The sequence below is a fragment of the Knufia obscura genome (genome assembly GCF_036327395.1).
Source record: "Knufia obscura strain CCFEE 5817 isolate CBS 148926 chromosome Unknown scaffold_2, whole genome shotgun sequence".
NCBI classification, from domain to species: Eukaryota; Fungi; Ascomycota; class Eurotiomycetes; order Chaetothyriales; family Trichomeriaceae; genus Knufia; species Knufia obscura.
In genome coordinates, this window is record NW_027042688.1 from 1,318,816 (window position 1) to 1,342,334 (window position 23,519).

A 23,519-nucleotide genomic window follows, 5' to 3' on the forward strand; every position below is an offset into this window, starting at 1 on the left:
TGAGGCAAGTGCGACTGAGCTGTGTGTCAGGGCAGGCATGACCGACGGCAAGGCAGGCACGACAAGCAGATCGACGATCAACGCAATAGGAAGCATAACCAAGCCGGTGTCCAAGCAAGACACGTAACAATGGACAGTACATTAAAGAAAGCGCGATGTACCACGAAGAACACACTGGTTACGGAGAAAATCTCTCGCAATGGCAATCAACCGAATACAGTACATCCATAATACCGCCGCGCAGCAAATATGCTTTCTCCTTCCATGCAGATACTCCATAACACCAAATGACATCCTGCTTGGCAAGCTGGACAGATAAGTCAGTCAGCCAGCACTCAACAATCCTCCGCTCGCGTCCCTTACCATTCCAGTCTCCGATACTCATACACCACACCACCACACCACCACGCCACACTCAAGCATGCGTCACCTCACCACATCCCATCTCCATCCTCATCTTTATCCCATCAGTCAAGCATCACTCCTCCCCCTCCTCATCCCCCTCCATCAACGCCTTCATAATCTCCCGTCCCTCCAATCGATCCTCATCCTTGTAGATCTTGAGACATAGGCTAGGAGGAACTTGAACTCGCTTTCCCAGTGCTTTTTGAGCCAGGTTCGTTGCTGGGTTGTTAGAGGTGGGAGTTGGGTGGTTGAGGTGATTGAGGATGTCGGTGCTTGGGTGGACATATTGGTTGTTGGTCGGTCGGTTGGTTCAAGCTGGTTTGATGTATGTACTGGATGGAGTGACGTGGTGAGGTGCGAGTAGGAAGTACGATAATGTAAATTGGTTGTGGTTCTACGTGGTCAGCCTGCTTTGCTTTTGGCAACTAAAAAAGGTATCTGTAAACCGACAGAAGTGAGTTGCGAGAATCACAATGACTGCAATGAATGACGAATGTGAGGTCATTAAACACAGCTTGACCTGACATGCGGTAAGAGCGTTGAGAAGTAGACTGGGCAGGAGGCAACCAAACATTGAACAATCAAGGCAGGATGCGCAAGGCGGCTCCGTAGTCAATACTCTTACAACCAGGCAAGTAAAGAACATGCGATCAATGCTAGCTACTGCAAGTAGCAGGAGGAGCGACGATAATTGAAAACAAATAGCAATTGATTACGCTATACGCATTGCAGTGGGTATCTTCGTGAACGACAGTCCTCTACCACTATCCACCATCTTTGAACGCTCGATCCATTCCATTCCAGCTCATCGCTTGCTTGCTTTGCGTCGCTTCTCCAGCACATGAAACAAAACACATCTAACCTCGTCTCTTCGAATGCCACTTCGGACCCCCACTCCCTGTCAAGACAACATAAGCTATGCCCCTAGCAGCAACAGCGAAACCAAGAGGAGTAATCTACGCACCAGCTTGGCTTTTTGCTGCCTTCTTGTTTTTCTTATTCTTCTTGCTCGGCGTGGCAGCTCCTCCCTCCTTGCCTTGCTCAGCCTCTGTATCCTTCACCTCGTCACGAACAGGCTCAGACTCGGCGATGATTTGGTCCTGCTCTTCCTTTTCCACCTCATCTGTGTCGACGTCTTGTTTGGTTTCTGTGTCTTTCGCCTGGCCATGTTTGGAATCTGTGTTTTTGACCTCGTCTCGGACAGGCTCAGACTCAGCGATGATCTTATCTTGCTCTTTCTTCTCCGATTCAGCTACATCTGCATCTTGTTTGGTCTTTGTATTGGTTGCCTCGTTTTGTCCGTTCACTGTATCTTTAATCTCGTCACGAACAGGTTCAGATTCAGCGATGATCTCGTCTTGTTCTTTCTTTTCTTTTTCGATCTCATCACTGTCCTTATCCTGCCCATTCCCCTCTGTAGCTCCTGCTTCCTCTGAGTCAATGCCTGACGTGAGCTTCTCGAACCATTGAGGTGAAGTTGATGACGGTGCAGAGTCGGCTTTATCTCCTGATGTAGTTTTTGTCGGCGAGCTTTGTGTCTGCTTGTTTTCTCCCTTAGAAGCATCTTCATTAGGCTCGTCTGTCATCTTATCTTGCTTCCCACCTTCGAAGTCTGTCTGTGATGGTTTCTCTCCCTCAGTTAACTCCTGAGTGTGCGAGTCATCCTCCTTTTGCTCCGTGTCGTTCTTGGTATTCTCGGTGACGGCATCTGCATATGACATCGGCTTTGAGCTAGACTCTGTATCTTTGGCGTCACTCGCAGCCTGCTCTTTTGGGTGATCTTCAACAGATTCCGCCTCAGATTTCGTCACGTCTTGTGCAGACTTGTCGCCCTGCTCTCCCTCAGCTGGTTTGTTTGCGTCTGTCTTTTCCGTGTCTTCTGCAGCCTTCTCAGGCGTGTCGTTTGCAGTAGCGAGGTCGCCAGAGTCCTCTCGACCCTCGGCCTTGTGTACTGGGGCAGCCTCTTCCCCTTGGTTCGACTTTTCGGCAGTGATATCTCTCTCATCATCTTCATGTCCAACATGAACCCAGGAAGCACCTTGGTCCTGCGGACTATTGTTAGCGGACTCTTTTATCGGCTCTTCTTGACGGGAGACGTCTTGTGCGGGGACGTCTTGTTCACCGGGATCTTCGACGGAGGGTTCTTCTTTGTTGGAGTCTTCGGTGGAGTGGACGTCTTTTCGGTTGCCATTTTCTCCGTTGAGATCTTCGGCGGCGTGGTCTTGTGGGGTTCGCTGTTCGGTGGGAGATTTGGCCGCTTCAGTATCTCCTGTACTCGGTTCAGCTCTGGACTTCTCGTCAAGGTCCTCTTGCCGTACTTCTTGGTCAGAACCCGGAACCTGCCCATGATTGTCGTCCTCCGCATCCTCTGTAACCTCCTTGTCTTTGTCTTTACTCTCAGCGACTTCGGACTGGTGATCTGCTTTCTCATCAGTAGCATCGGCACCATCTGCAGCGAAAACATCGTCTTCCTTCCGAGCTTCTGGGACATCATGTTGTTCTTGACTCGATTCATCCGTAGCTGACTGGGTGTCATGACCGGCGCTTTCATCCTTTGAAGATTGATCACTACCATTGGTATCTTCAGGCTTGACGTTTGTGCCTGGCACATCAGATATCGCATTCTTGACAGATTCAATGGCCGGTGCCGTTTTCTCTTGCAGACTTTCAGTGGCATTCTTGACAGTCTCAATAGTCGACCCAGCCTTTTCTTGCAGATTGTCTGTAACATTTCTGATGACGCTTGTGCTGGGACCTGCATCCGGGCGCTTCTCGCCGCCGTTCACCCCAATGCTTGTGCTTGCTGCCTCCTTCACATGTTCAGCAGACGAAGCGATCCCCGTCTTCACATTTTGGTATGTTTCCTTCGCCTTGTCTAGATCGACCTGGAACTGATTTTGAGCCTTGGCCTTCACCAGGTCAGCTTGGCCCGTCAAGTTTTCAAAAGCATGGCTCATACCCTTCTTGGTCCCTGAAACAGCTTTGTCGACCTCCATTTTGGCGGCTCTGGCGCCTTGGGTGAAATCGTTGAAAGCTGACTTCACTTCGTCTTCGTCGATGATCGCGACGTCGTCATCGGTACCGTTGATGCCACCTTGACTGTCCTCGAGGGCCTCACTCACTCTGCGACCAACACCTCTGCTGGCATCCCTGCTGCTTTGAATAGCCAGTCGCGCTTTCTCACCAGCAGTGCTGCTTCGTCTGCGCTCAAGACGCTGCAAGTAGGACTTGATGAAGAAGCGGACGAAGAGCCAGGTGAGTGGAGCCAAGTACAGCACATTCAGGTAAACGGCAAAGGTTTGACCGCTGGTATCGAGGCAGTGAGTGTACTGGAACTCTTCTCTGTAGCGCGTCTCTTCTCTCTTGACCATGCCTCGGGCTGGGTGCTGTGCGTCGATGCCGAAAGTCCGACCTTGATTGTTAAAAACGTTCTCTGCGAGACCTTCTCTTCCAGCAGCTCGAAGCAGTGCTTTCTTCACATAGGCGGCAAGGTCAGCTGAGGCAGTAGCTGTTGCGACAGCAGAGGCAGCAGACGAGACATCCGACGCCACAGCAGTTGCGGTGTCACCGAGCTGATAGAGGTATGGTACGCTGATAGGGCTCTGGTACTCTATGAACATGTGGATGAAGGCAAACGAGGCTCCGATCACGAACTGCGCAATCTGCATCGTGGTTAGGGTTCGTTTGAGCCAAACCGGCACCTTCACTCGAATGGCGGTGAAGAAATAGAAAGTATACTAACGATGTTAGCGATGCCTGAGCGTGTTGAGATTGTGCTTACCATGATGGTGTGAATGAAGGAGTTGGCCAGGACGAATATCCAGATTGGGCCAGACATATATCGCACGCCCGCCCACATGCAGAGCATGGCACCAGCATGGTGGTATGTCTGCAGGAAGCTGCTCTTCTTCCCCTTCGCAATGATGATCAGGGTATCAAGGACCTCGTAGAACTTGGACAAGTAGAATAGCCAGCCATAGAAGGCAAGACCTTCATTCCAGAGACGACCAACATCTGTCACTTCTGGCGTCAGACCGTCTGCGCCCAGATGGAAGAAACGGTTGGCAATGCCCCAAGCAGAGGTTGTCTCGTTGTAGGTGGCAGCTGAGCCAAGTCCCCGCGGACCATTGACCTTGCAAAGAGAATCGACCGTGCCTGCCAGACCAAGCTCATGCCAAGGTGGATATAGCGACACTCTGAGCGCATTGAGCATGCCGATGAAGGTCCAGGCAGAGTAGAGGGACAGGAAAATGTTGTGTGTAATGACCAGAAGCTTGAAGATACGCGTCTTGCTGAATGCCCATGGCTTGTAGTTCCTTGATTTGTTGACAGAGTTGAGATAAGTTACGGTTGTGATGTAGACCAGCGCAATGGTCGTAGGTACGACGGGTGAAAGTGCAGCATTGTAAAGCCCAGTCGGGATCGAGAATGGGTGCGCAAGTGTCGGATGATCTGGAGGAGGTGGGAGGGTTCGAGGAATCTCCGAAGGAGGGAATTTGAAGAGCGATGCTGGAGGAAGAGTGAACCGTGCTGAAGGCTTCATATGCGCGAAGTCTGCGTAGCGGGTGTCGCTGTTGATTGCCATTTTGCGATTCAATGGAAGCAGATTGTCCGTGGAGAAGTCGCGTCTGGTAGCTCGCGTGCTACAGAAAGTGCTAGTGGTCGAAGCAGTATTTGAAAGGAAAGGGCGAGAAGAAGGCTATGCGATCATGACAGGCAGCACGCGACGTGACTACCTTACCTCGATCAGAAGATACAGCAACTGCGACGAGTAGAGATTAACAACTTGCTGCCTAGAGACGTCGATGACAACGCGCACAACAAAGAAATGTTTGGTGAAGCTGCGAATGACATTTCCTTGAAATGTGGCAGGAACCCAAGCTAAAATGCACCTGCGTCACTGCTTTCGCCGCGGCTGCAAAGTGGCTGGGCTGCCCTCTCTTCTCGTATTTCGTATTGGCTTAAGCTCCACATTGGAGTGAAGGTCGTCGTCGTCTACAACAAATTCGCCTACAAAATTTATACGCCACTTACAAGAAATCGGCCAAGTAAGTCGAAAAACATAGCTTTTGGCACTGTTGTTGGGAATCACATTTGTTGAGCACCAATCTTTGAAGAACTGCGTAACTCGCAAGCTGAAGATCCGAAGCCATCCCGCCCAATCATATGCGTTAATGTACCTCACCAACATCCGAACAATTCTTAGCATGACCTGAAACAAACTTTCCCATCTGCCGTGTACGCAAGGCTCAATAATCTGGGTTCACTGTGACCTTCTCGTCCGACTCTGCTTTTGCATGGACTCCATGAAACCCGAAGCCAATTACCCCGTCCACTTTAGCGCGCCCAATTTCTGATAGGTCTTTCGCATCGAGTACCAGGAGGTAGCTCTTCCCTGCAATGCCGTCAAGCACGACCGAAAGCAACACACCACCATCCTCAACAGCCGAGTCTGGATCGGCAATAAATATAGGTTCTCCTGCCGTCTGGCCATGAACGCACCACCTCTTGACTGAGTGGTCTTCCAAGTCAAGCTTCAGCAAGCTATCCGCGAAGGTTGATTTGCCAGAATCGCCAACACCATACACGTATCTATGCTTCTTCGTGTAGACAGACCAGTTCAGCTGTGGAAGTTCTGGCGTGTCTTGCCTGTCGAGCTCAAACTCCATGACCGCCTGGCGTGCACCGGGTTGTGGTGTGCTTGGTATGTCTGGTAGTCGGTATCTTCTGTACTTCGGCGCTAGCAGATCACCCCATTGACCTTGCACTTGACCTGCTGTTGGTGAATCGGACATCAAGTTGTCAAAATAGAACGCTTTCAAGACTCCCAAACTCTCGTACGCTGGAACATCAGCAGTGATATGCTTGACACCATCTTCTGATGTATGCTCAAAAGCGTTGACGCTGTGAAAGCCGAAGAAAGGAGGCGATTCGTAAGTGGCCACAATGCCCTGACCACTTTTTTCAACGGGTCTTTTGTCGATGACAAACCACTTTGCTGGCTGTGATGTGTTGAACTCCATTGAATCAACAATATTTTGCTTCATTACCAAGTGCAGGCCGCCGCCCTTGAAGTAGGCATTCCAGACGCAAAGCACGACATAATTTTCAGTCAACCACAATGAATGCAGATAGGCACTGTTATGGCGCACCGTGGCTAAGATGCTCGTCTCACCAGTAGATGCGGACACTCTAAAAACTCGATATGTGCCTTGTGGGCCTCCAAATTGCAAATTGAAGTTGTATACATCGCCCGTCAGAGGGTCTGACTTTGCGTGCGCCCCGCTCATGGGACCCTTCAATTCTGGATGTAATACCTCCTGCCGAGCCAGACCGATAGGTTCGAGTGTTTCGCTATCGAGCATCTGCACTACCGATGCATCCGTTTTGGTGCAGAACGAGGAGATCTTACCATTGTCTCGTGTGCCCTTAACAGCCTGCCCAGTGGGAGAAAGTCCAGGAAAATTGATCGACATGGTGACGCCAACATTGACCTCGTTCGGCTTCGTAGGTGCCTGGGGTAGAAGCCGTGTCGCTGGTAGGAAAAATGACTGCAACTTCTGGAAGAACGTTTTGCAAGGTTCGTACTTGGCTGCGAAAGTCATGCCATCCAGCCGACCAGCCTTCCGTACCTTCTCGATGAGGCCATCACTTGTTAGTCTCGAGTTGTAGGTCACTCGTGCTTTGCCGCCTTCCTGAGATGGAGGATGTATTTGGAAACGGTGTACTTGGGCGAAGTTGTCAAACCAGTGATTAGTTCGGAAGACACCCTTGGCACCGCAATCGACGCTCCTGGGACCTAATCCTGTACGGAACAGCGTCCCTGCTGCATATGCGGGTATATGCCCCTCGACTTCAAGCTCAATAGGTATCCTTTCTTCGTAGGTGGTGTCAAACTAGATCCGTTAGTCTGGCTGGCCGCTTGAGCTGATTGCTGGTCTACTTACTCCCTGGGCATTTGGCCAGTCCCCATAATGCTTTGTTGAGTGGCTTGATTCTGAGGACATATCTGCTGCTGGGGGTTGGGCCGGGGTTGTGGACGGCGACGACGGTATTTGGCCTAACAACCCGTTTAGTCGACCTGCAGCCTGCGCCATCTTCGATTTGAATAGCTTTGAAGCGCCTTTAAGTTTGACCTAAGGGGGGTGTTATCTTAGAGGCGACAAATGCTTACGGCCGCTACCCAGGACGTGTGAGAGGCTTAAGCACGTAAGACTTCTACGTCCCACGTCTCACAAGTGCTTGGCTCGGAGTACAGTGTCTCAGTATGGCAGAAACACAAAAGGCACCGAATGTATAGAAAGACTGTCGAGATGAGGCGAATGTTGATTGGACACTTTCCTTGTGGCAAAATAGATAGTATGCTGCCAAACTCCAACGTGTTTGGCTAGCTTTGGAGTGGCCCGGATGTGCAGTTTATGCAAGGCTTAAAACGGTCGCATGTCGCGACATCGACGGCGATGAGACATAGTCCGAGGTTCTCGGTATAACAAACCTGGTGCGCTGCTTCTGAACGATAGAACTGTTGGGTGCGACGTGTGCCTCAGACCTTGTCGCAGTAACAGGACAGCTTCGGGGGTGCTCCTGCTGACCTTGAAGCGTCCATGGGTACTAATGATCGGCTCCAAGAGCTCAGTAGAAATACCAGAGTGAGGATACAGATGCTAGCGACAGCAAGAATAATCATCAACCATGAACATGCAGTCCCTAGAGGGGATATCCCTATTGCACGCATTCAAGTTCGGAGGACTGCTACAAGTACTACCTACCTGCCTAGCGTATTCGGTTCGGCGGTTTGCTGAATGTGGAGACACGTTTTGATGCCTTGCAGACCCGCCAGAACGGACAGCGACCATAGTACAGTTTGCACAATGCAATCTAATATCAGATCATGTTTGTGGCCCAATCTGCCGCTGGGTAGCGAGAGATGTAGTATTCGGCAAGGTCGCCATATATAATAAGAAAACTATGGCCACAGAGGAATCCAACCCAGACATCACTGATGACGGCTACGACGAGGAAGCGGACAGTGACTTCGATGAGCATGTGTCTGATGCAGGATCGGCATCTTCTTCTGCGGAAGAGGAAGCCGTCGCAACCAACAAAGCTAAACCAGGAAAGAAGTCGCCATCTTCTCCTCCCCTTGTCGAGGAGCTAGACTCCGGAGACGAGGTCACCATCAAAGAGCGGCAGAAGTCAAGGAGGAAACAGAAGCGCAGGAAAGATGGCCAGGTTTCAAGCGATGACGAGCAGAAGGAAGAATGGCGAGCTAAGACACGATCTATGCGAGTGCAAGAGCAAGCAGAAAGGCAGAAGAAGGCGCTTGTGAGCATAAAGACCAGCACAATCGACGTAAACAGCATATGGGAGGAGATGAACAGGCCTGGGCCGCTACCTCCGATCCGCATAGAAGGACAACCGGAAGAAAGCCCTGCGAAAGACGCACAACCAGTTCAACAGGAGGGTCAAAAGGAGAGTGATGCTGGGGGTTCACAAGCTGAAGAGATGATCACCATCAAAAGGCGGTACAAGTTTGCTGGTGAGATGCACACCGTGGAAAAGTCGGTCTCGAAGTCGTCGGCAGAAGCAAAACTTTGGCTGGAGCAGCAGGAGAACATGAAGGCTACATCCGAAGACACGAATAGCAGCAAGCAGCGTCCGGTCCGCAAGATTTCGCGATTCGACCCAAACTACTCCAATCTTGAAGCCTTCCGCAATCACTCGATCAAAGCTCAGCCTGAAGCCTTCAACGGACCCAAGCTCAATGTTGTTGAGAAAAGCAAGATGGATTGGGCTGCTCATGTTGACAAGGAAGGCCTGAAGGATGAGCTTGAAGTGCATGCAAAGGCCAAGGACGCCTACATGAATCGCATGGACTTTCTTAGCAAAGTTGGCCAAAGGCAAGACGATGAAGCTAGAGCAGCACGGCAAATAGGTTGATCTGTGTCACAGGTTGTCTATATTCATTATCGCGTCTGGCTGACGTCCTGCATTGTGTCGTCCAACAAGCCGAGATGTATCGCATGGTCGGGCCTTCCTCACTTTTCAGTTTGCGCCTGCCAAATATGCGACGCATCTTTCTGGAAACCTCACAGTCGGAGCAACTACACCGCCATGTAGAGCAGATTACACCGCTGGCTTGTGGTTTAGACTTGCTCGATGCATTACTATTCAGGTCCTTACGCCATCATTGTACCTCCCTTCGGCAGCTACATACCGACATGTCTTCGACAAGGTCCGGCTCTTTCAGGCGTAGCCTGCACTCAGACTCGGTGCCGAAACGGCCAGGAACATCGACATCAACGGTCCTATCAGTGATCGCTACGCTTGATAACGTGCACGAGGATTCAGAAGAGGAAGAGCAAGCAGCGCGTTTTCTGACACGACACAGCCGCAGCTTGCACGGATCAGTACTCGACAAGATCAATCCGAGCCGCTGGAACCATCTTCCTCGCCTCTCTACCACATGCGATCTACCTTTCCTCGACTTTCCCAAGGATCACTCAGTGGCCAGAATCGATTCTCTGAAGTTCTCCAACGATGAACTCCTCGAAACATATTCCAATGGACATTCGAGTGATGAAGAAAGCATCGTTCAGGTGAAGAGCACGCCGGAAACTACATCCACTCCTGAAAGCAGTGGCAAAAGGTCGGCGGGGCTGCGGCGAGCAATGTCTAGCTCTTCCATCAAGCTAAAGAGAATGGGCTCAAGGCTGCGAAGGGTGCCGAGCAATCTTCTAGCAAGATCCATCAACCGAGACCCGACCACAGACTCGCCATTGCAGACAAAGTCGCTGCCTGTAACTCCTGTCCAGCAGGTGAGCAAGTTCTTTCCTTGTCTTCACAGCCCGTCTAATCCCATCCAGGAGAACCAAACGCAAGAGGTACCGAGGCTACGACGGAGCATCAGCCGGGTCTTGAGTCGTACTTTCTTACGGACGAAAGAAAATGACAAACCAGAAGCTGCTTGAAGTTCAGCTTGTTTTGTGGCAGACTTGAAAGCAGAAATTCGGGACGGCACAAGGTGGCAATTGGGGGTTACACCCTGCTTTAATGCTTCCAATGTCTGCTGCTCTTGCCTCCATTCTCCCAAACTTCCTCACACCTGTTAGAACGTTGGCTGTGGATAGGGTGATTACATTGATTGATTTCGCTACTTAGATTTCACTTTTACACGATGCAACTTTTGCATATACTATTCCTACAACGCATAATGAAAACCAAAGCCGACATGAGGCGGTGTAGATTAATTGGCCATGCATGTGGTTGTGCTTCCCCTGCATCAACGCTTTTCATGGCTTCAGCTCTGCTGCGTCCTCTTTCCCAATCATGCAGGCAGGCGCGTCGCTGACGCGAGACGCGTTCTTGCCGCTAACCTGTTTAGTCGACCTGCTTAGCAGCTTCCCACAACTTGAAGTACATCTACCTTCGGTTTCCATGCTTTTTCCGCCAGTAGTAACATCAGGCTTCCTTTCTAACCTTCTGGTCTTCAGAAGTTCCTCCATCCGAATTAAAGACAGCCTCCCATTTGTACCAGAACACTGCTTGTTGACATTGACAACAATATGGTGCAAGACCCCAAATGGCTGGATTGCAACCACAAGCCTGCACACTTTTGAATTTCGTTCTCCATTACCCGAAGCCGAGCATCAATGAAATCCAGCCCCTGACTCGATTCCAAGATAACGACCTCAGCATATTTCAGGGAACGATGGATGACCGATGGGTAATCCTTCCGAGGTAAGTGGCCCCGTCCACTCCAAATCATAATATTTGCTCTTCGGATCGAGTGTCGCAACATACGCGTTGCGTTGGCCCTGCGATTTTCGACCATGTGTTTTGTGATAGTGGGACCTGAGATTATCCTTCCTTGAAAACTTGCGATCACAACGTTTGTTGCCGGTCACAACCCAGCATGGGAAGATTTTCTCATGAGTGTGAACAGTCCTCTCATGGCGCTTTTTGTGTTCTTGCCTTTTGAAGCGTTTAGTGCAGCCTGTTTTACTACAAGCGTATGTGTTCTGGGGGATGATGGCTTCGCAATCAACACCAGACTTGCTTGAGAAGGATTTTCGTGGTGATTCATCCTCTAATTTGATTGGAGAAGAACCGTGTGAGCTTGCCAGCATCCGGCGCAAAAGAGGTTTTTCTGAGTAACCATGGATGTCGCCAGCTGGCACATACTTTGTGTCTTCAACGTCCCACTGCGAGGCTAGCATTGCCGAATTACCAGACAGTGGGCTGCTTGCGAACAATGACGAGCTTCCACGATGGTGCCTCAAAGGGGTGATGGGCTCATATTTGCTCATTGGCGAGCTGCTGGGGAGTGCAGCCTGGAAAGTGGCACTGGGCTCTATTGTCTGAGGATGAGTGATTATGCCCACGTTCGACCATGGCAACATGTCCTCTGAGCTGTGCATCTTCGAACCCGATAAGGTGTTGTTGAACACCGCTCTCGACAAAGGAGGATCAACGGCACTCTTGGGTCGTGAGACTGGGTAAAAGTATCCAGGTTGGAAGTGTGATGCCGAGTTGGTTTCGGGAAAACTGTTCATTACGCAATTGGCCATAGCTGATTCTTCAGAAGCCATCCAGAATGATTCTGGATCTGCATCTTGCGTCTGCCAGGCGTCATGGCTTTGCATCTTTGGCCAGGCTTCTGGTGCATAGAAGCTATGCATAGGTATAGTACCTAGGGGTGTGACAGGGCTTGTCACACTAGCCGAAGAGGCTGTGAAGTTGTCTGGTGATGTCGATCCAACCGAGCCTCTTCTCCCCTCGTCAAAACTCATACCACTCGTGTCGATCGTGAGGAAGCTGGATGACAAGGAAGGACAAGACTCCGAGTGGGGGAACGACTCAAAATTCTCGAAATCTGGTTCGACGTTGTGCAGGAAGTCAACTCCAGCATCGATGCAGGCATTGTCGAAGCTGTTCGAGTCCATCGGTCCAGCTGCGTCACTGAGTGACTGTCGTACGTACTCAACCGCTGTTTAGACGCTGACAATGGTCCTTGAGGAATGAGCTGGTGTTGGTGTACCGGTTGAATGCTGCAGATGAAGATTGGGTGGTCTCAATATGCAGGCGAGATTGGTGACCGTGCAAGATCTATTGTGAGAGCAGGTGCAGCACTCGAGGAATCGATGTCTTTGAGTAAGAACGCAACGGTAGGAATGTACTCTCGAGGACCTCTGTGGCGGGTCGATAGCCGTACGCTCCGTCTAATTGTGGTTGGCCGGAACAGGTCAAGGCGTCAAATCCACACTGGCTTCGATTGTCCAGGCACGAGAAAGCTAGACATCCAATTCCAAGCTGAGGACAAATCTCAGGGCACGGTCGATCAAGGGGCAGCTACAAGAACTGTACAGTGGCTTCCTACGTGGTCTTATGCTGAAGGTCTTACTCGAGTTGAATGGCATTCTTCCCTCGCTACCATTTTGGACAAGTCTGATCTAGTAGACTTCTGTTTATGGCCTGATTTGACCGGGGTGGAACACTTGTGGAACACTTGACCACCACCATGAATTCTGTGGGCTCACCTACTTGTCCTTTTGCAGCCTGCTCGCTGCTCAAATACTCTCAGGCTCTCGAAGGCGACAACAAGCAAGTGATAACGGGGTGCTTATCGCCAGCCTCACTAGCAAATATTGGTTGTGATGCAGCAATGGCAAAATCGTCCTCTGGTTGTTCTGGCAACAACTGACTGTAGGCAAGCAATACTTCCACGGTTCAGACTGCTGGCTTCGGCCGGCAGAGAACAATGTCGAGCCTTCCCAGAATCAGCTGCATTGCATTGCATACCATATTGACAGCTCCACGGTGGGGCACAGATCGCGAACCACTTCATACATCTGACAGCTGCACTATGATTCAGGAAATGAGAAGCTGCAGTTCTCATGCAGCCACGATGGGTACAAGACACTCATGAAGCATCGACAATTTGAGCTCTTCAGAATAAGAGAATCGATCGATGTTCCTATGGTTCCGTGACCCTTGCTATTATGACTCGCATATGATTCGCGTCAAGATCGACGAGCGGCAGTTGCCAAGAAAATCCCCAAGTCGAACGCCACCATGCAAGATGCTCAGACCATGATCCCAGCCGGGCTGCCTACGCGACCAATCCGAACAATTTATGTCAACTCGGTATGCAAGATAGAAAACACTTGTGTCGTTGTTAGAGTCTCGCAGCCGCCTCCCACTGTGCCTTCGGAGGCTGCTATGGGCCATACTTCTGGCTATCGACGGAGCCAGCACCACAGGGCTTGATAGTGGAAGCATGGAATGTCCAATACTGATAGGCCTTTCGAGACCTTGTGTCCCAGGCACATGCTGGCCGAAGCATCGACGAACTACGAGTCTGTCATCGAGAAGGCTTCCGTTACACGGTACCTGCTGATCGTCCGTTACTGACACAATACTGGTCTGTGCTGTCTGGATGCACGCTTCGGTCGTGGCTAACGGCAAGCGAGACAAGGGAGCGAGGGGTCAGACCACCCCAGATTCTGGCAAGCACATGCGACGTGCATGACGAGTAGAACAGACTCTCATCTCACATGTTTCAATATCAAATCTCAGCTAGCCACCATCTCGAGCAATTCTCCGGTTCTAGCAAATGGTAGACAATGGGTACTCACCCCGCTACAAATGAACTCAACGGGCACTGGAGGGGTACATTACCGAGATTGTACGTTAGATCTGGTGATTCAATCATATTTCGACGTCTTGGCACATCCATCGACAAAAGTCATGGAGCCCTCACGATGGGGCCTGCATGCTACCGGTCTCCATCATACGGTCGATGCAGGCACTTAAGCAAGCTGCAAGCACTTTACGATGCAGGTCATTATCTACATATCTACTCCGTACAAGCATCTGGACTAATACTCAAGTTGTATCCCGAGTCGGTTTTGTTGTTTCGATCCTTCTGTGAGCCGTCCTGTTATTTCACCAGACCGGTGAACATGGACAGCTAAGTCAGTCTCCAGGCCGTCAAGCAGTCATGGCCGCCATGTCTTATGGGTGCGAGCCCACAACCTTTGGATACATTTCTGGTGAATGTTCCAACCCTCACAACGTCGCAACGGCATAGCTCTGCAGTTTCGTGCGACCTGCTCGTGGCCTGTTTCACATCATTTGGGGCGAGACATGCATACCGGGCAGCATCGACGCGCAGCTCTTCGGTATCATATCCTTCGAAGACCACGGAGAACCTTTCGGCGAGCACAATTGCAAGTCTGCAGCAAGCATTAAATCGGTAAGTGCCAGGCAAGTGCGCCCGTATCGAACTTTAGAGCCTATCGCAGCCGCACAATAGCTGTACATTTGCTTGTCAAATTGACCGGCCACAGATCCTATCATCCTCTGAAACACGGCCCCCAAGCAACGCTGAGTTCCTGCATAAGGTGACTCATCGATCATCCCGAAAGGGATCCCTGCCCATGAACCCTGCTCGCTGCACTCTGAGGTAAGCATCCCTGCTCACTCCAGGTTTACCCCAGACAGCGGCTATATGCTGGCTGGTCAGTGCCATCCCAGCGACATCCTGCAGATGGTACAACAAGACTGAACTACAGTACTGGTTGGCGGTGCGGTCGTGCGGCACATCTCACAATTTCGACCCAAAGCCAGCTCGTGCCTACCATATTGATAACTCTTCAGATACGGTCTAGAAGTGATGGAACGCCTAGCATCGCATCTACCGACGTCGACCCCGTCGCCACGGACAATCGCTGTCACAGGCACAAGAAAAACTTGCATTTCTGACGATGGTGAACGATCGGGCTCCCGCCGCATGCATGACGAAAGCGCTTCCAGAATACTCTGAAACCTACTAGAAGCCGAACAGAACCTCGCATGAAAACGTCAGCGGGCATACCTATTAAATCCCGAGCAAGCATGTTGCTCTGCGACTTAGTGGCTAGTGATGTTGGGCTGTTTGAGTGCGGCACTGCGTTTGGGGGCATGCCACGTGCACCTCGAACACTTAGTCTCAGGTTCCTTCGATGGTAGATGGCATGGGATTTGAGACACACGTGGTTCAGGGTTCGGCAGACGATGTGTCTGCCTGATGGGTACAGTGATCCGTGTTGGCAAGCTGGCGGTATGTGTGTCGGATACCACGGGGTACGTTCTAATGTGACGGGCTCTGCTGGGAGTTTTGATGGGCTCAATTTACTGTACGAGCATCAAGCGCATGTCGAGCGCTAGTAGCCTGCAGTAGGCTGGTGCTAAACATAACGAGGTGGTCGAGGGAGGCCTGCTTCCCAGTATGCCTTGTTCCGAATTGCTAGAGTTGGGTTGTACATTGAAATTTGACTTGAAGCCATTTGTTCATTCATATCTCATTACCGCCCATCCAAAAGCGCCTTTTGAAATCAGTAATGCGCGAACAATGCATGTACATGTCGCATCACCATCGTTCTACTTACAACTCCCCATCAGCCATCAAGAACCTGTTACTCCCAGCGTCCAACCCCTCAAACAAATCCACGCCCCAGTCCTTACTAGGGTTATTAAATCTAACCTTCTTATCCTCCTTATTGATCTCCTCCAGTTCTCCCTCCGTAAAGCTAACCTCCATCGACCCAATATTCTCCGCAATCCTCTTCTCATGCACACTCTTCGGAATAACAATCGTATCCCTCGCTACACCCCACCCCAACACAGCCTGCGCAACTGTGCAATTCTTCTTCTTTGCCACAGCCTCCCAAAACGGGTCTTCCAGAATGGGCTTCAACTCAGGCATCACATCCTTGTACGTCGGGTTGATGTTCGCCAACGGCGAGTAAGCAATAACCTTGATATCATGCTCATGGTGCCAGTTCACGAACTCCTGCTGTTGGAGGTACGGATGCGTCTCGAATTCATGGGCATACGGACAGATCGTGCACATCTTCATGATCTGGTCGAGTTGGCGGGGGCTGAAATTCGATACTCCTATGTGGCGGGCTCCGTAGGCGCCGCTGCTGGCTTTGTAGGCTGAGGCGAGGGTCTCCATTGCTTTCCAGGTGTCGGTTATTGAGGTGTCTTGGTCGATTACGCTGCGGCCGCCTTTGTCGGGGAGGAATGCGACGGGCCAGTGCATGAGGTAGAGGTCTAGGTAGGTTGTGTTTAGTTCTGAGAGGGTCTTGTTGAAGCCGACGGGGACGTTCTCGGGTTTGTGCATTGTGTTCCAGAGTTTTGAGGTGAGCCAGTAGGTGTGGCGGGGAGGGGAGGTTTTGTTGGTGAGGGCGAGGCCGACGTATTCTTCATTGGAGTAGGCTGCTGCGCCGTCGAGGTGGGTGTAGTTGTGGGTGAAGGCGGAGAGGATGGCGTGGGTTGCATCTTTGTCTTTGCTGTTCCAGAGGCCTAGGCCGATGGGTGGGATTGAGGAGATGGGAGAGTGGTGGGGTGGGGAGGGATGGATTGGTTTTTGGTGTTTGCCGCCTTTGGAGGTGGGGATGGTGTTAGCGGTGGTGCTGCTGAGGCCTCCGAGGAGGGTGAGGATGGTGGTGGTCTTCATGTTGTTGGTCGTGGGTTTTGTGAAGCTGGCTCTACTGTTGTATTGCTGATTGGTTGGTAGTGAAGTTGCCTAGCTGTATTTGGCTGGCGGCTTCCAGAAACGTTACGGGAACAGAAGACAATCCTCGTTCGGCCTGCTGCCTTAGAAATGTGCTTTGACTGTTATGCACAGCGGTGTTGTAATAAGAAGCAGAGATGTGATGTTGTTCCAGGACAATGAGCGAAGTCGTCGACGTGAATAGGTGTCGTCACCTACCACAACCCCGGTCAAGTTGAAGCCTGGGCGAAGAAGGTGTTTTCCAGCCACCAATAATCTACGCGCGTGGCTGCCGATCAAACAAGAGGATCGGAGATCGACTTCCGGCCATTCTTTTGCTTGCTGTCCTCCCCTTTCGCGAACCTCGAAGTCCTTCAACACCTTCCATTCACTTTTGATTATTTCTGGGCAGAATACAGTTTTCGGAGAGGGCATGTACAAGCGGGCAGTCCTGATGTGCTCCCAACACACGCATTGAGGCACGAAGAATGTATCGTAAGTTGTCGGATCCAGTGTTACCATCAGCGTTCCTTCAGCGGTTGTTCCTCACAACATTCTAGCGACAACAAAATGCTGCGCTACTAGTAGCTTGCTATGCCGCCGAGAGATATTACTCTCTGCTGCTGGTCACGCTGCTGCATATCTTGACCACGTCGGTGATTTTCTCATTCATTTCTTATCGCTTTTCACAAAGAAAAATGAAGCCCAGAACAATGCGTCCCGATCTGCTTTGTGCACAGAATATGCACACTGTAACGTATAGTGCAGTATCAAACACAATGAATCCGGAAACGGTAGTCATCTCTATGTCGCCCAAGTGTGCTTCTTCACGACCATTGGCTTCTAATCTGACGATCAAACCATGGACGACAACACGAACATTGTCGCACCCTCCCAGCACCTCCCTCGGGGTCGGTCGATGAACGAGCTGCCAAATGAAGTGCTTCACTCCATCCTGCACAATTTGATTATCAACACCGCTCCTGCCTTGCCCTATGATCTGTTTGAGATTGACATCAATCATGCGCTTCGACTTAACAAGCATCTCCGGGCTATTGGTCGACGAATAATTACTCACGATCTCAGCTGGATACGCCTACAGGTGACTGGACCTTTGGTGTCGCGTCAGACGTTTCAACCATCGCTTGTGCCGTTACAAGATCAACTCCCATGCCACCTGGCTCAACAAGTGCGACCGATACTGACGTTGGGTTTTACAACCGACAGCATCCATCTCAGACCACATCCGAGATGTGAAGCTGTTGTGCTTTATGATCAAGCACATTTCGTCGACTTGCTCGGCCGCATCATGCCACGAAACTGGGACGTGGAGGTCGACCTGCACGTGGGCGGTAGAAAGCACAAGCATGACCAAACTGAGCTTCTTCGTACCATACAGTGTCTTTTGCGCGGCATTTCGAGCTTCACAGTACGGGACGAGTCCTCGATTACAGTATCGTCGCACTTCGGCCCTACGCTGACTAATGAGTTGCAAGACGCTACAACCATCATACCTTTCTTGCGCGAGTTGATCCGTGGAGTCGGGCTAGCGATACCTGGTGGCGATATTGGCGGAATGCTCACTGTATTGTCAAGGGGTGCTGACCGCTCACGCTGGTTGCGCACTCATACTCCTGTTTTGTGGACACGACGGTTCCGATAATTTGCACAGTCACATCAACATATTGAAGTTGCTCTTGATCAATGCTTTCATGATGTCTGTAACGGTACGGCATGACTTGCAGTTACGGCAAGAATTGCGAGAAGCCTGGTATGACAGGCTCGATGTCTTCATCGAGCACAGGGTATTCTTCGAGCCTTTGCTAACAGATGGAGAACGCTGCATGGCTCATGTGCTGGTAGCTGAACACTATTTGATCAGGCATCTCCTCGAGCCCACTGCAGCTGAACTAGACATGTTGCGCAGCTCACTGCGTTCGCAGGCTATGGCATCGCCTCGACTGCAGCAACGACGAGACGCCCTTTTGCATACACAGTCAATTAAAGCGAGACGGCAGAAGCAGCTCCTTACGGCGGAGGAGAACCTCTTTTATGCTGCACAGCTTCAGCCAGAATGTGATACCATTCTAGGTCTTCTTGAGTGGGTTCAGGTCACTAACGATAGACATCTGCGCTGCCGACCGATGGACTTGTACACCACAGTCAACCATCAATCTCGCACGCTCACATGGAAGGGCAATCGCAAGCACACCAAGCTCTGGTTCCCAGACCGGGAACGAGCCTACCAAGGTCTAGATGGCTTTCGCTCTAACTGGCCACGATTGATATGTCGGGATGAAGAAGATACCCGTATCTTGAGAGAGACATGTGCAGCTCGCCCGTCCGTACTAAGCATGCTCACGGGCCAGACAACGCCAAATTTGCCCGACGGCCGTCTCAACAAGTCTCAAGCGCGTTTTGATATTGCGATGAGCCACTATATGTACACAGACGAGCCGGATCTCTCAGATATTGATTGGCCTCAGGCTGATGCGTATCATCCGGAGACAGGTGACGAGCCAACGCTTCTCGAGTGGGGAGTAATCTATTCTCATTCGGAAACGAGGTGTCGGGACGCTGCTGTTGACCTTGATGGGTCGACTGAGACCCATCGGACCCGTTTCTGGACTTCATTCATGGGCTTGATGTTCAGTAACGCTTGGATGCAGGGCTAGAAGTTGTCTCAACTTCTGTTAATAATAGTATAGAGTCTTGTTTTTTGTGCACAGCATGCTGGTCTCGATAGTGACTTCAAGTCTCATGTCAAGTTTGATACCACGCCTAATCACTATAATGTGTAGAAGCAGGACTTGCTGGCACGTGGTCTAGCATCGAATTCGTTGTCATTATGATCATAATGCGTGGTCGAGCGACCAATCATTTAACCTACAAGCGTATCGATGAACCCCAGCTCATTTCTTTTATCCTGTGCCTGGCCTCTGATGCATCCCCAAAACTCTGACCAGCTTCCCAATCTTACCTCATCCCTGCGCCTCTCCATCCCAAGCATTACTCTTATGCTTCGGCACCCACCCATACTCCCCCTCGCTCTTCCCCTCCGCCTCCGACACCTTCCCAAGATACATCTCACTAATCCGAATCCAATCTTTGTACGAGTCACTCGCAAGTAACGTCTCAAGCTCATTCCTCCCCTTATACCTCGGCGGCCTCTCATTAATCTTCGGCGGTAACACCTCCAACAACCCAATCGGCACATATCTATGCGTGAAGCTAAGGTACTCGAGCAGAAATCGCCGCGTCGTGGATATCCCGTGCGTGTCGCTTCCCCAAGCACTTAATCCGTGTTTCACGAATGTCTCGATGTAGGAGAGGCGCTCGGTGGCGGTCTTGTCGAGGTACTGGTTTGTTGCGATCTCCTCGAAGAGCCAGGGCTTGATTAGGGCGCCGCGGGCGAGCATGACGGAGTCGACGCCGCTTTGGGACAGGTGGTTGTAGTAGTCGATGTGGGAGTAGACGTCGCCGTTGCCGAGGAAGTAGGTGCCGTGGGGTTTTCCGTTCGCGGCAGCTGGTTTATCCCGGTCGTCTGCTTCGCGGACTGTATCTGTTTCTCGCGCGGCGGTCTCGTTGAGGGAGCGGACGAGCGATGCCGTCTCGGAGATGTACTCCCAGTCTGCCTCTTTTGTGTACCGTTGCTGGCGACTTCGTCCGTGGAGTGTAAGCGCTGCGACGCCGCAGGGCGTATCTCTACCGCCGTCGCGGTTAGCGCCGAGGACTAGGCGTTCGGCTAGTTTCTGGGCGGTTGGTGTGCTGTTTCGGGTGCCTGTGCGGATCTTGCAGGATATGGGGATGGGCCCGGAGACGGTGTTCATGCCGCGGAGCATCTTGTCGAGCTTGTTTGGTGAGTCCATTAGGGCTGAGCCTGCGCCGTCTTTGAAGACGAGGTCGATGGGGCAGCCGCAGTTCATGTCTATTACTCGGAGGCCCTGTGGGAGGAGCGTGCTGAGGACTTCGGCGGTCTTGATGGCGAGCCAGGGCTTGTTTGCGCTTATTTGGGCGCCGAAGCGGGTGTCGGTGGTGTGGTTGTAGTTGTGGTCGTAGACTATGTTGCGGGATGATTTTAGGGAGGAGACGGCGTCGTTGGAGATGAAGGTTGGGGGTGTGATTTCGCTTTCGTGGGCTTTTAGGAGGGCCCATTCGGAGCGTTGGCCGCTGAGGAGGGGAAGCGACATGGCCATTTCGGAGTAGGTGAAGCTTGCGCCTAGCGAGGCGCAGAGGCGGCGGAAGGGGAGATTGCCTTGGGTTGTTAAAGGAGCGAGGACGGGCGTGTCGGGACCGAAGTAGAGACGGCGCTTTTCTGAGGGGAGGAGGGGCGGGTCGACAAATGCGGCGCGGTTGTCTTTCGTTTCGGGTTCCGGTGACGAGGAATTTGTTCTGGCTGGAGGCTTTTGACGGCGTTTGCCTTGATCTCCAGGGTTCTGTTGGCTGGCATCGAGGTAGGGGAGGTATTTGTCGGAATTTGGGGTAGGAAATTTCTTGTGCGTTAGTTGATGCCGGTGTTTGATGTCGATATTGTTGACGACTGCTACTTCTGCATTGTCCGAGGTTGAATTGTCGACCACTTCGGTCATCAAGTCAGGGTTCTCAGTTAAGACGAGCTCTTTTCGACCGTCAGGATGCTCGGTTTCCTTGGAATGGGATTTGACAAAACGACAGGACCAGCCTACACGGCACTTGCCTCTTTCTTTCCATACTGGACAGATACCGTCGAAGGTAGTGAGGTCGCTTCTTTTGCCCGTGCTCAAATACCGTCTGAGGTCGTGTTCGAATTTGCATTTGTCGCCGAAGGGACATTCTTTAGGTGAGAATTCTGGTGCGTGGCTTCTGGTCGAGCACAACCCCACATCCTCTGAGCTTGCTTTGAGATGACGGCCTTTATTCTGACCCTTCTGCTTCTTGCGCTGGTTCTTGGAGTTGTTGCTTGCTGAGCGGTCCTTATGATGAAATGCTTCAGCGGCATCGTCATCTTTGTTTTCTCTCTCAGACGGAGGTGCTGCAGGCTCGGCCGATTCATTGTACACTAGATACTCTTCTTTGATGGGAGCTGTGCCCCTTCTACGCTTGTCATGATGTTCAGAATCACCATTCTCGGCCATTTCTAGCTTGCGCTTGGCAGGAGCAGCAGACTCAGTCTTGATTTCAATTGTGCTGTCGGAGATGAGACTGCTTGGTTCGTGATTGAGCTGGGCGTGCCCATTGGCGATCGGACCTGACGCAGTACTACCATCCATATTGAGCTCCGTCTGTGACTGTCACTGTCGGCTTCATATACACTTCTACCAGTATCAAAAAGGGCCTCGACTATCGGGTGGTGGCGGGATTATCGATTAGGAAAATTTGTGTCCACGTGATCGTTAGTATTGCCAGTACGGTTGCGAGTAGTGCCTACCTTACTGTACCACGGATCTACGGTGTGCCAAAGAGCACATCAAGGGACGTTTTACTGGGGATTATTCCCAATCTCAACACAATTCTGCAAAGCAGCATATGTATGTGGAAGTACGAGTTGTTGTAGCCTGTGGCGCAATAGTTCGGGCCCCCTGGATGATCATATGTGCACAAAGCCGAAACGACTTACGCATCTGGTGGCTAGGCCATCTGCTGTCTGTGACCGCGAGACATAGCGAGGCACCTGTCTTAGAATTGCTATAACAATGTTTGCGCAGCCGGCTTTAATGGTAGGAACGTTCGTTCCGCGTTTAGAGCATAAGCAGTCGAATTCGCCCTCGAGACGGCCTTCGAAGGTTCCATGTCTCACACGGTGTCGGCGAGCACGTGAGTCTCCTTGGGCTCCATCCTGGTTCCTGGTTCCAGCGGTTCCCATGTGGCTATGAGTTCTTCTAGAACTTCTTACTAAGGACTAGCCTATTTCGAGCCCTCTATCCGATGGGTGGTGGCGAGGATTCGGCACGATTCTAAAATTGCCTCGCGCAGGCGATCCGAGTGTATGGGAACACGAACCATTGTAGTGGAAAACGCTACGTAACAGTATCCGCAGTGGTTGAACCAATGGCACGATGCAAGCGACTATAATCTCGGTCCTGCATGTTGTGCAGTAGCTTACCACTTGGGGGTTGGAATTAACATGTTCATAGCTGTAGACTACATGTTCACGATCGTAAACGACCATAGCCATGAGATGAATAAGCCAGGAGTACTGAGGAGTGGAAAGCAGTGTCGTATCTTGTTGTTGATCTGAAAAACTGTGGTGTGTAAAGTGTCTGAAAATGTGGTTATTGACACCTACCTAGGTACCACGCCAAGCCGAGCCACGAACCCAGTCGCGCTGGAAGCTGGTGTCTAGAGATAGTGCTTGGGAACGATTGACATGTCAGTATCCACGATGTCCAGTATTTTTCGAAGGGGTTCGGATACGACTTCTTCGGATCAACTTATGGAAACAGCTGTCTATGGTGTGCGAGTAAACGTGTGTTCGTGCCATAGCAGCAGTCTATTGGCCGGAATACATCTCTCGGCGGAGGTAAAGCATCTCTGATTCTCCTCTTACCGTACAACAGACTGCGACGACCCGTGTGCCTCGGTCAAAAGGCTTACT

General features: G+C 51.3%; 7 protein-coding genes across 7 annotated transcripts; 2 read left to right on the top strand and 5 right to left on the bottom strand.

The window, feature by feature from the left end:
* Positions 1-1,361: 1,361 nt before the first annotated feature.
* On the bottom strand, positions 1,362-4,990 carry PMZ80_002341 (uncharacterized protein; the record flags this gene model as incomplete). The annotated part of the gene is made up of 2 exons (XM_064870774.1): positions 1,362-4,142; positions 4,187-4,990. 2 exons carry the CDS (start codon positions 4,988-4,990, stop codon positions 1,362-1,364), a joined length of 3,585 nt encoding a protein of 1,194 aa, XP_064733227.1.
* A 664-nt stretch (positions 4,991-5,654) lies between these two features.
* On the bottom strand, positions 5,655-7,502 carry PMZ80_002342 (uncharacterized protein; the record flags this gene model as incomplete). Its single annotated transcript, XM_064870775.1, has 2 exons — positions 5,655-7,301; positions 7,353-7,502. 2 exons carry the CDS (start codon positions 7,500-7,502, stop codon positions 5,655-5,657), a joined length of 1,797 nt encoding a protein of 598 aa, XP_064733228.1.
* An 871-nt stretch (positions 7,503-8,373) lies between these two features.
* Positions 8,374-9,345, top strand: SWC5 (swr complex subunit; the record flags this gene model as incomplete). The annotated part of the gene is made up of 1 exon (XM_064870776.1): positions 8,374-9,345. One exon carries the CDS (start codon positions 8,374-8,376, stop codon positions 9,343-9,345), a length of 972 nt encoding a protein of 323 aa, XP_064733229.1.
* Positions 9,346-11,096: 1,751 nt separating this feature from the next.
* PMZ80_002344 (uncharacterized protein) lies at positions 11,097-12,350 on the bottom strand (the record flags this gene model as incomplete). Its single annotated transcript, XM_064870777.1, has 1 exon — positions 11,097-12,350. The coding sequence occupies one exon, from the start codon at positions 12,348-12,350 to the stop codon at positions 11,097-11,099; it is 1,254 nt and encodes a 417-aa protein (XP_064733230.1).
* Positions 12,351-15,832: 3,482 nt separating this feature from the next.
* On the bottom strand, positions 15,833-16,909 carry PMZ80_002345 (uncharacterized protein; the record flags this gene model as incomplete). Its single annotated transcript, XM_064870778.1, has 1 exon — positions 15,833-16,909. The coding sequence occupies one exon, from the start codon at positions 16,907-16,909 to the stop codon at positions 15,833-15,835; it is 1,077 nt and encodes a 358-aa protein (XP_064733231.1).
* Positions 16,910-18,660: 1,751 nt separating this feature from the next.
* Positions 18,661-19,620, top strand: PMZ80_002346 (uncharacterized protein; the record flags this gene model as incomplete). The annotated part of the gene is made up of 2 exons (XM_064870779.1): positions 18,661-18,666; positions 18,691-19,620. 2 exons carry the CDS (start codon positions 18,661-18,663, stop codon positions 19,618-19,620), a joined length of 936 nt encoding a protein of 311 aa, XP_064733232.1.
* A 306-nt stretch (positions 19,621-19,926) lies between these two features.
* On the bottom strand, positions 19,927-22,194 carry DUS3 (tRNA-dihydrouridine synthase 3; the record flags this gene model as incomplete). Its single annotated transcript, XM_064870780.1, has 1 exon — positions 19,927-22,194. One exon carries the CDS (start codon positions 22,192-22,194, stop codon positions 19,927-19,929), a length of 2,268 nt encoding a protein of 755 aa, XP_064733233.1.
* Between the last annotated feature and the right edge of the window lie 1,325 nt (positions 22,195-23,519).